Consider the following 10770-nt stretch of genomic DNA (forward strand, 5'->3'; position numbering starts at 1 on the left):
CAGGCGATGAACGACCCTTAGTTTTTTTTTTCCGGTTGTTGTATTATAAATTTAAAACTTATTTATATATAAAATATTTTCGTATTGATTTATTTTTATTTTAAATTATAATTTTATTAATAAATTAAATAATTTTAATTATTTTTTTAATTATATTTTTAAATTCTGTAAAATAATTAAAACGAAGTATATTCGTAGCTAATGTACGACCTATTTACGTGGAAACCTTACGAGGAAATCACGAGAAATAATAAACGAATATTTTACGAGAAAACATTTACGAGGAAATAACAAGGAAAGATAAACGAGTATTTTACGAGGAAATACTTTCGTGGTAGTTACATGTATTTTGCGAGGAAACACTTTCAAGGTATTTACATGTAGTTTACGAGGAACTCGTTTCGAGGTATTTACGAGGAAATATAGCGACCTCCTTACGTGGAATATTTACGTGGTCTTTACGACGAAATGATCTACTTCGTCTTTACGACGAAATATTTTCCTCGCTAAGTTACGACTAATTAGCGAGGAAATATGTGTTACGACGGATGACTAACGAGCAAACGTGGTTCCTCGCTACTTCGTCGTAAAGCCTCTTTTACGACGAACTCACGAGGAAAACCGCTCTCGTTAAGATTATGTTTTCTTGTAGTGAAAATACTCGAGTTTTATATAATTGTAAGATATAAACTATTAAAATTGAAATTGAAAAACTTTATGTATCTTCATCCCCACAACTAGGTGGTGCCCAAACAAATTTAGTGACTATATATATGGCAATTTTCCAATGCAGTTTAATAATATTTGCCCAATATTTCAAATCGTTGAATGTATAACAATGTATATGGCATTACTTTCCGTTATATATTCACAACTTAGTATTCGAAAAATTATTATAGGAAAGTTTTGACTCAGACAAGTATTCGTATGGAAATTAGAACAATATGTGCTACAATTATTTATTAATTTAAAGTCCACAAATTCTATTCAATTCCTTAGATTAAGCACCAAAATTCTGAAATTAAGGACTCAGCACATCACAACACGTCAATCTGGTTATATTCGATCAAGTTAATTTACAAAGTTAATTTTGTCTCCTATATATTGATTTCTTAATTATATTATTTTCCATAATTTTAAAATTGGCAGCTCAAAGTTAAGGATTAATTCGATTTGATTTAGGCGAGATAATATTTTTTTCTCTCTAACCTTTCATAAGTAAAACCCTATAAGTGATCCCTATATACAACATTAGACTGAAATTCATCCACATCAAAACCTACTATTTTTCTACATAGAAAAAAAATCATGAATTTCGTCTCTGATTTTGCTTACATTTTTTTTTATCATGATGAGGTCGATTGAAGAATGTGATTAACATTGATGGGTTTCAAAAATTATTTTTTAACCTAATAAAGTTCTAGAAATCGATGTTTTCAGAAAGAGGTATATCATTGCGTTTACTGAATTTGGTAAATATATGTGTTTAGTTTGGTAAGTTGATTATGGCTTTCTATAGAATTGCAAACCAAGAGTTCTGAAGACACTTCTAATAGTAGTTGTGGTTTTATCAATTTTTTATTTGTTTCTTTATAAATTTGTTTCTTTCATATTTTATTATTTTGTTGCATATGTTTCGTTTTATTTTATATTCATAATTTATATTATGAAAACAATAATGTTCTTGCTTTTTTTTTATCTTAAATTCATAATAAATTTATATAAGTCTTTACTTACTCTTTTAGATGTATTTCATAAAATATAATTAAAATACACCAATAAATTAGTCTATATTTTTTTTAAGTTATAATCTCTTTTGGTCCATCACTCCGCGCAGGGCGCGGATTGCCACCTAGTAGTTAGTAAAAGAGAGAGAAAGAAAGATTCATTGTAACCATTGGTGAGTAAAACATTTGGTGATGAACCATTGTGACTTTTGTCTAACCAATATAACTATTGGTATTAATGGTTGTACTCTTCACTAACCATTGTAACTATTGGTGCTAACTATTGCAACCCTTAGTACTCTATAAAAGGAGTTGTGGACAATGGAAAATAACAACTTAGATCACAACTTGTAAAACAATATTAAAGATCAAAAACTAATATTTAGTAAAGAGAGAAAAAGAAAGATTCATTGTTCGAAGATCATCAAAGATCTTTGAAGAAACACATATAAGCACTAAAACTTTATTTGTTATTCTTGTATCTTAGCCTAGAACAAGAATGAGACTTTGATTGTCTTATCGTACAAAGAGATTTCGTGTAACCCAAAGGTTTAGAATATGGTCGAAATACTCTTCAAGAAAAGCATGGCGATTCAATCGTTATCCAATTATGTAATTCACAATTATTCGGGTTACAACCCAATTATAAATTTATAACCAACAGACTTAGTTGTGGAGCCGAACATAACTGCTAATTCCCTCGCTATTGTACACATGCAGGATTGTAATGATGGCTACGAAAGGAAGCCAGAAAGAAGAACAACTAGTCGTCTATGAAAGAAAGAGAAACAAAAAAAGAGGGGCGATTAGAGAAAGAAAATGACGACCAACTCTTAGATTATTGATTGCTTGTTCTGTATTCTCAAGAGTCCAAACTTGTATCATTCTTTCCAGTCTCATTAATACACTTTATTAAACGGAATTTATAGTCTTACCTCTATATCTTATTATTAATTCTTTGGTCTCTAAAGTTGACTAGAGGTTTTAGGATTCAACAATCAACATCGTTGATAGATATCTTTTTCCCATCATAAAAGTCATGTAACAAATGTCAATCAAGTACATCATCAAACCCTGTATTTTTAAATCTTTTCCAGTATTCTACTGTAAATGTTGCTAAGTGACGCTTCTCAGTGATTTTAATGACATTTGGAGTAAATAAAGGAGTGGCATATGGCGTGACAGACAGTTTGATGTATGCCACAAAAGTGCTTTTCATACCATCGCATTAGTCTCATCCGCTTTAGAGTTTAGCAGAAGATGTAATTAACATAAAACTGACATAATGCAAAGGAGTGGGATTCACATTTTTAAATCATACCACCACCTTGTTCTACTCAAAACTTGTCACACACTTATTGAAATCCACGAAGGATTGTTATGATTTCATTAAAATAAGTCGAATAACAATATGCGATAAAATAACCAACAACTTATAAGAAACTCTAGAAGCCCTTTCTAAAAAAAAAACTCGAACAATATGCAATAAAATAACATCATCGAACCTTGTAATATGATTTTATTTACCGGGCTTGATGACTAAAGAAGCAAGACTACGAGCACAAATCTCCTTGTTCAATTCGTTCAAGAGAGGCCTAAGCAGCTCACTATTAATAGTCTTATCAAGTTTTATCACTTGAGAATTTGTTTCAAAGAGAGACTTCCACAGGGGAAGAATCTCAGACTCAATTGCTTCCCTAGCAAACCCAAATGACTCTGAAACATCCTTGACAGAACCCAGATTCTCCTCTAGCTTCTTCAGCTCTCGGTTGTATTGTTCAAAAACAGACGGTTTCACCAGGCAACCAATTTCGAGAGTGGAAACAATGTGAGCTAAACCTCTGATGGCAGAAACAAAATCTTGTCGAAACGTCCCCATCAGTTTTGATTGAGTGGATTTTCCGCCATCGATGTAGACGAGATTCTTGGGTTTGATATATGTTGCATACACGTGTTGTATGACACGGTACAATCGTCTTACCGCGGGACCACGACGATCCATCTTTGTTTTAAACAATGTCAAAAAACAGAAGTACGTCATAGAACGTCTGTCATCGGATAATATGAACATTGCTTCAGCCATAAAGAGGGAGAGCTCAACTCCGAGTCGCACAGCTTCTTCTTTCTGCTCCTTCTCTTTGCTGACATCATCAGTAGTCCTGTAAATAAATAAATAAATATAAGAAAAGTAAGGGATTTAGACTTCCTCTCAAAGGGAATGAATATCATCACTGACCCATTAGTGAAAGGGGAACATCTAGACTGTGGTAGTCTCTTTGTGTGACGGATAACACGGTCAGTCATCTGTTGTTTCAAGATACAAATAATCAAATTCAGAGTCAAAATTTCTTATCTAAATCGAGCAATGTAACGATTCGAATCAGGGCTTATCGATTCCTCTTTATCCTTTTTTTTTTTGTTGAGACGGTCAAAACTGAACCTCTGTTTACGGTTTTAGCATTTATCTAAAAATTAATGTAGATAAAAATAATCTCAACCATTCCCACAATTATCTCAACCGTTTTTAGAATTTTATTCCTCCCTGATCACTATTGCAATCATACCAAGAGAATACAGGAGCCAGAAACACAGTAAAGCTGGTTAAACGGACACAAGACATGCAAGGAGAAAAGAACAGCCAAGTGTTTTAACTTGAGAGAAGATTGATTCTATCTGAATTGTTCTTTCTTTGGTCAAAACTGATTTATTCTTAAATAGAAAGGAAATGAATTAGACCTCTCGGTGGTAGTAAAAGAGACCTCAGGCAAGAAAGTAAAAACACAAATAAAAACTCCTTTAATTGAATGTTCTCGGAGAGAAAACCTAAACCGCAGGTAAACATCACAACATTTCCTTTTGTTTTTTTGTGTTCAACTTCCCAAAGAAAAAAACCCTAAACTGAAATCTTGAAGGGAGAGAATATAATGAAATTGAACCGAATCCCCCGCACTACAGCTGCTACAATCTGCAGCTGCCAGGGCTTTTATTGCGTGCGTCATTATGCTTATTAGCCGACTGTTAGTCCGAATCCAAACTTGTAGTCCTTCTTCTTATGGTCAAGCTGGAGATAAACAAAAACCAATCAACAGTTAGAAAAGGATAATCTTCCATTCAATCTCAGTGCAAAGAACAAGGAGAACTGTGTACCTCTGCAGATATAAGAAAATTGAGTCCCATACTCAATCTTTCTTCCAGGAGAGCGGATGCTACACCGTTTGAATCTATCTTTCCCCGCACACGAGCCTGATACGAACACAGATAGATTTTCAAGCAATCTATACCAACTCCATTACAATCCAGAAAAATAAAAATGGCGACTTTACCTGTCTGAGCATGTAGTCATACCCTACACTAGCTACAGCTTCTCTTGAAAAAACGTTGTACATGAAATCAGTGGCAAGTGAGACCTGATCATGAGAAGAAGGTGTCATGTTTTATCTCTATCTCTGTAGAGTTATAAGATGAGCTCAGTGATAAGAAGTGCATTTACCTTATCGGAAACCTTCTGAACATAGTTCATAAGAACAAGACCAGTGCTTGCAACTTGCCCAGAGGCGACCTGTTGGTAAAGAAAACGTTCTTAGTATGATAAGGACACAAACGGTTAGAGTATTGTTGTTCTTGAAACGAATGAGAAGAGGAATTACCATCTTATCAGTTTCGTATCTTGCAGCGTAACCTATACCCGACTTCCGAGGCCCACCAGCCCAGAAAACTTCCCCACCCAATGATAGACGTGGTGTCACACTCTGTCCAATAATTCATGAAAAATACAATTGAGTACAATGAAACACTAAACAAAAACAAGTAGCACCTCGCACATTCACCGTACCAAAAAGTTTTACTATCACAGTTCTAAACTCGAAAGACTTATGAAAGATGAAAGACAACTTTTCTTATCGCCATAAAACTAACCATGAGTTATGACCACAACATGTTGATTAGAACGATTTATAGTTCATATCTCATCACTGCTTTACAGCTAGATGAATAAATTCAAATATGGCTAGTCCTTTCCTTAACAATATGACTTTGCGCAGAAAGATTTACAAAAAAAAATGCAGCTGTTGCTAAGGAACAATAGTCCACTTTACCTGAATATAGTTTGCTCCAATTAGAGCACTGTTCCCAAATTGAAGTTGGGCTCTGTAGTCTGATCCCTACAGAAACATGAAACAAGAAAAACTTCAGACGAACCAAATGCTAGCAAAGGTGCATCACAAGGATGAATGTAAAGCTGGGAAAATTCCTCACCATGTAATCAAAGTGAAACATTGCACTCGACATATGAGGCTCATTTGTTATCTGGAAAAGAGTGTAAACAAAGATGTTACATACAAGATTTTCAGAGAATGAATGTACACCATAGAACAAACAAATTCTCACTTACCTGAGCATTCGCCTTCATCATCAACTTATCAGTTAAATCAGCTCTCACTCTTGCACTAGTTCTACCATCAGTCATAACCCTTCCAACAAGCATCAGCTGCATATCTTTATTTTGTCATTTTTTTTTCATATCTTCTTGATAGCCACAAGTATACAGAACAAAACGACTAGCATACCTTTGGGTCAGCATAATTGGCACCAAACTCATAGTGGGCAGTTGGAATTTTGATGGTAGTGTCAGGTGACTGAGAAGGAACTTCCGTTGGCCCCATCATTACACTGTTTCAAAAAATCGTTAAACAAGCTTAATGAGAGAAACGCAAAAAAGGAAAAGTATAATCAATTTTTTCACCAATAACTGTAAAAACATAATCTTACTACCTGTGGCAGAGAGCAAACTTTTGATTCAGCCCCTTGGTAAAGTCGAAGCGAAAACCCTCAAAATTGTCCGTCTTTAAAGACACTGCAAAGAGTAATGAAACCACAGTTAAAAACATCATATAGAAGCAAAACTAAAATGCTTCACAACACAGGAAGTAACCATTAGGAGAGCCATTCATGATCTCCATTTGACTATCAAAAGAAAGCATCATCATCATGTGAATAAGATTTGACCCCAAACAAAAACTTTGAAAGAGCTGAGTGAAACAGTTTCACAAACATTAAGTAGCTACAATCTCATTTTTGACTATTTGAGAATCATTAACAAAAGTGTCATTAACCTAACTCGATCCGAACATATATAAAATCCAAAAAACCCGATCAGAATCTGAATGTGTACTCAAACGCTCAGGCCTATCTCAATCACACGATATAGTTTGCAAAATCTTAAGACCTCGAGATGATTCATGGAAAGAAAAAAAGCAATTAGAGACAACACAGAAGCTAAATCTCTAAGTCAATAATCGAATGCACTAAAGCCACACTCATCTTCTAGACTGCTTCATTCCAAACAACACAGATCAGATCGCCCACACGGATTGAGATATTTTAAAAAGAAGAAACAAAAATCTAGATCGAGAAGAAGTAGATAATGATGTACTGAACTGTAAGCTTCACGGTGGAGTTCATCGTAGGGAACAGGGCAAGGGAGATTCGAGTAATCGACTTTCTCGTCGACTTTAGGCTTGTCGTCGATTTGAGCCGTCACGAGAGGTGGGAAAAGATCCGCCATCGCCGCCGCCGCTACCGAAAATCCCTAACGGCGAGAGTAGAGAGAGAGGAGGAACAAGAGTGTGTTAAGGGTTTTCTCTTGTGATTTTGGGGGCGAGATCCTCTTTTGGGTTTTGTTGCCTTTTCAAGGGTTTTGTAGCTTCGTTTTTTACTCTTTTTTCTTTTAATCCAAATTCGGTTATTAAACTTAAACCGGTTCTGGACCGTTCATTCCCCGGGTAAGGACCATTTAATTTCATCTGGTTCAATAATAAAGAACACCTGCAAATGATATCATTTTACTGGTGCCCTGTACAAACTTTACTAGTTCTAGAATGTGAAAGTATCTTTACATATAAACGTTGCAGTTTTAGTCGTTCAGTTAGTTAAGCAAACCAAATATGTGCATAACCAAACATACCATCGGTTACGAGTGGTGTTGTAAGTTGTAACCAATGACATCAGGACGTTTGGGCCTTGGTCACTTGCATATATCGTCGTGTTGGCCAGGATGCGGGATAAGCAGCTTCAGCGATGAATTTCAATGTTATGGGACTTAATCAGCCCAATATGTACTCCTGTGTCCTGACATTGCTTCTCTACATCTCCAACATTCTCTACTTTGAAGATGTTTTTAGACTCTCTGTTAATCATTTTTTTGCCGTATAGTTTCTTGTGTTGGAATCTTTTGGTTCCCATTTGAGTTCTCTATCGTCCAATTCCCATACTTTCTCATGTGTTGCATATTGTGGGAAGTACTAAATATGATCAGTCTTCATAATTGCATGAGTTAATGACATATACCATAAGGCAAGAAGATTTTATCTACATGCATCGACTGATTCATCAATCTTTTTATTAAACCTTATTTTGGTAAGCATAAGCAAGCACGTACAAATTGTAATCTTAGCGGACAAGACCCAAGTTCAAGATCCCCCAAGAAACATCAGGCCAAGACTGATCACTTGACTTCATGAGAAGAACTCTAACCCAAGCAATCCAACCTTCCCATGACATCCTCTTGTCCCAAGGACTTCCCCATTGCAACAGCAGGACAAGCCCTGTCTCAGCTTCTCTTTCTGCTTCTACGAATCTCTTCTTTCCCAAATACACTTGACTCAACAACACATGTGGCTCTCCCACAAATGGATTCTTCTCTATACACCCCAACAACCTCTCCTCTGCTCTCTCCAAGTACCCTTCTTTGCTCGCGTCGCTGCTCACAGCTTCCCAGTACATATCCCTTGCTTCTATCTGCTCTATTGCATCTAGTACCTGTTCCATTACATGTGCACAGCTTATCAATAAAACTCTTATAAAGCTCAACTAATTTATTATTGATAACAACTGAAACCTACCGAGCCTATCTATATGTTCTTTGATGAAAGTTCGTAAATAAGTACCAAGAGGCACTTATAGTGTCGTTTTGTGAAAGCACATTAACCAGTGTTACAAAAAAAAAAAAAAAAGTGAAAGCACATTAACCAAAGGAGAGATACAAATTGTATCATACAATCAATGAAAACATCATGATCTACACATGAAAATAATTAGCTAATTAAATACATATATAACCTGGATATATGTGATGCTAACCTTTTTTTTTTTTTTTTTTTTTAAAATCCACTTTCATTCTTGATAGCATGTACTATTCATCTTTCTTTCTCTCTTTATTTATGATCAGTTTCATGAAAGCTACTAAACTAATGAAGATAAAAATTAAAAATACAGCAACACGATGATTATGACATGAAGCACAACAAACTTAGCTAAACACAATGATCTAGACATGTAACCACTTACCTAACTAGATACATGTATCACTTGTATATATGTGTATATGAAGACACTATTAAGCTCAGTTTAATTTTTGAAAGCAACTGATAACTCTGAGTCTCCCTTTCTTTTTATGATCAACTAAAGAAGCATACGATGATCATGACATGAACTGATGAAACAGAGCTAGTTTAGCTAACTAGATCAAAGAAGAAGACCACTTTGGGATCTAAATCATATATACCTTGGTGCAGAAGCTGAAGACTGGAGGCACCACAAGCTCAATATCTTCATCTCTCTCCTTCCTCGCCACAAACTCAGAACCATAACCTCTTTTCCTCTGCTCCATCAAAATCTCTTCTTCTCTCACTATCAAATTATATATTCCACCCATTCTCGAGCTAGAGTTCATCCACAGCCCAGGTTTCCCGTCCCCAGGCCATAACGCTGTCACGTTATTGCCTCTAAACTCCAATCTCCCGTCGTTGTTACAGATTAACTCGTCTTGAAACCCAAAAAACTGGTCGCTGAAATCCGCCATGGTCATCAGTAAGAAAACACCAACTTCTCTCCTCGAAACAAGAACCTCTTCACCCGTCTTGATGTGCTTCACAACGACCCCGTTCTCAGGCACCAAACCGTTCAGCTTCTTCCTCCACACTTCCTCTCCATCGAAAACACCTTCCTCCTTAGCCTTCCTCAAGGAAACCTCAGAGAGTTCAAGATGCTCGACGAGCTCGAGGTCGGAGTACTTGAAGAGAAGCTCGTCGTGGATCAGAGTTTGTCTCGGTATAACGCAGAAGAGATGGATCAGCGACTCTGCAGCCTCACCTACGTGTCCACGGACGACGTCACGTCCGGTGGAGGGATCGAAGATGGCTAAGTTGACGTAGGAGTTGGAGTAAGCAGAGTGGAATAGACCACATAGGCAGACGGGTTCAGGAGCTTTCCATAGCTTTAGGATCTTGTAGACATCGACCAAGTGATGTAGGAAGCTGCCGTGTTTGTGCCAACACTCGCCGGCGCCGACGCTTTTGAGGACGGCGATCAACGAGGGGAGTTTGGGGTTGATCTTCTCTAGCTCACCTCGAAGAAAAGGCCGGGCTAGTTCAAGTACCGGAGACGATAATAAGCCCATTGTTTCTCTCTATATCACTCTCTTCTCTTCTTGTTATCATCATGGAGGTTGATCAGCCTCTTTTTAGTCATTTACAAAATTATAAAGAATGACTAAACAGTAACCGTTTTGACTTATAATTTACGATTTATTCGATGACCAGGCACCAACATCGAAACACTACAACAGCTTCCCACTTCTTACTGTTTCGGCTTTTCTCATAACAAAATCTATGTAAGCATGCAATATCCGAGTTCAAATAGGAATTATTTTAGAATTAATGTCATTTTAACAACAGCAAAAGAGTATAGGAAACATTGTAATTGAACAATACAGAAGAAAAGATTGTGGGAAAACAAAAACAAAGTAGAGAGAATCACGAGTAGACTCAAAACTACTACAAACTATTGCCACCAAAGTGTCAACTTTTAAATTTCACAAGGAAAAAATGTTACGTAGAGGACATAAATAATAATGAAAGTAAATGAAACCCATTAGTAGATAATATTATATATCTACATAATAACACCTTCTGAGACTGAACGTATTGCCTATGGTAGCAATGGCTTCATCATCATCATCATCATCACAGCAATGCAAGGGGGGGGG

The 10770-nt window shown here is 36.2% G+C and overlaps 3 protein-coding genes across 3 annotated transcripts; all 3 read right to left on the reverse strand.

The window, feature by feature from the left end:
- Positions 1–3184: 3184 nt before the first annotated feature.
- On the reverse strand, positions 3185–4070 carry LOC106320592. Its single transcript, XM_013758974.1, has 2 exons — positions 3964–4070; positions 3185–3886 (listed from the first exon to the last, which is right to left on the reverse strand). The coding sequence occupies exons 1-2, from the start codon at positions 4029–4031 to the stop codon at positions 3247–3249; spliced, it is 708 nt and encodes a 235-aa protein (XP_013614428.1). The 5' UTR covers positions 4032–4070; the 3' UTR covers positions 3185–3246.
- A 429-nt stretch (positions 4071–4499) lies between these two features.
- Positions 4500–7400, reverse strand: LOC106320589 (mitochondrial import receptor subunit TOM40-1). Its single transcript, XM_013758972.1, has 11 exons — positions 7164–7400; positions 6498–6579; positions 6293–6395; positions 6118–6213; positions 5982–6032; positions 5822–5887; positions 5375–5476; positions 5218–5286; positions 5051–5134; positions 4875–4970; positions 4500–4788 (listed from the first exon to the last, which is right to left on the reverse strand). The coding sequence occupies exons 1-11, from the start codon at positions 7288–7290 to the stop codon at positions 4735–4737; spliced, it is 930 nt and encodes a 309-aa protein (XP_013614426.1). The 5' UTR covers positions 7291–7400; the 3' UTR covers positions 4500–4734.
- Positions 7401–8164: 764 nt separating this feature from the next.
- Positions 8165–10764, reverse strand: LOC106320590. Its single transcript, XM_013758973.1, has 2 exons — positions 9289–10764; positions 8165–8543 (listed from the first exon to the last, which is right to left on the reverse strand). Exons 1-2 carry the CDS (start codon positions 10180–10182, stop codon positions 8175–8177), a joined length of 1263 nt encoding a protein of 420 aa, XP_013614427.1. The 5' UTR covers positions 10183–10764; the 3' UTR covers positions 8165–8174.
- Positions 10765–10770: the final 6 nt, after the last annotated feature.

Source organism: Brassica oleracea, unplaced genomic scaffold (assembly GCF_000695525.1).
Source record: "Brassica oleracea var. oleracea cultivar TO1000 unplaced genomic scaffold, BOL UnpScaffold00969, whole genome shotgun sequence".
NCBI classification, from domain to species: domain Eukaryota; kingdom Viridiplantae; phylum Streptophyta; class Magnoliopsida; order Brassicales; family Brassicaceae; genus Brassica; species Brassica oleracea.

Coding starts and splice junctions, on each gene's coding strand:
- LOC106320590 (XM_013758973.1), bottom strand. CDS start 10,182: ATGGGCTTATTATCGTCTCCGGTACTTGAACTAGCCCGGCCTTTTCTT. Junction 8,544..9,288: donor TCTTCAGCTTCTGCACCAAG/GTATATATGATT, acceptor GTAATGGAACAG/GTACTAGATGCAATAGAGCA.
- LOC106320589 (XM_013758972.1), bottom strand. CDS start 7,290: ATGGCGGATCTTTTCCCACCTCTCGTGACGGCTCAAATCGACGACAAG. Junction 6,214..6,292: donor CCAATTATGCTGACCCAAAG/GTATGCTAGTCG, acceptor AAAGATATGCAG/CTGATGCTTGTTGGAAGGGT. Junction 4,971..5,050: donor ATGACTACATGCTCAGACAG/GTAAAGTCGCCA, acceptor TGTTCGTATCAG/GCTCGTGTGCGGGGAAAGAT.
- LOC106320592 (XM_013758974.1), bottom strand. CDS start 4,031: ATGACTGACCGTGTTATCCGTCACACAAAGAGACTACCACAGTCTAGA. Junction 3,887..3,963: donor TGTTCCCCTTTCACTAATGG/GTCAGTGATGAT, acceptor ATTTATTTACAG/GACTACTGATGATGTCAGCA.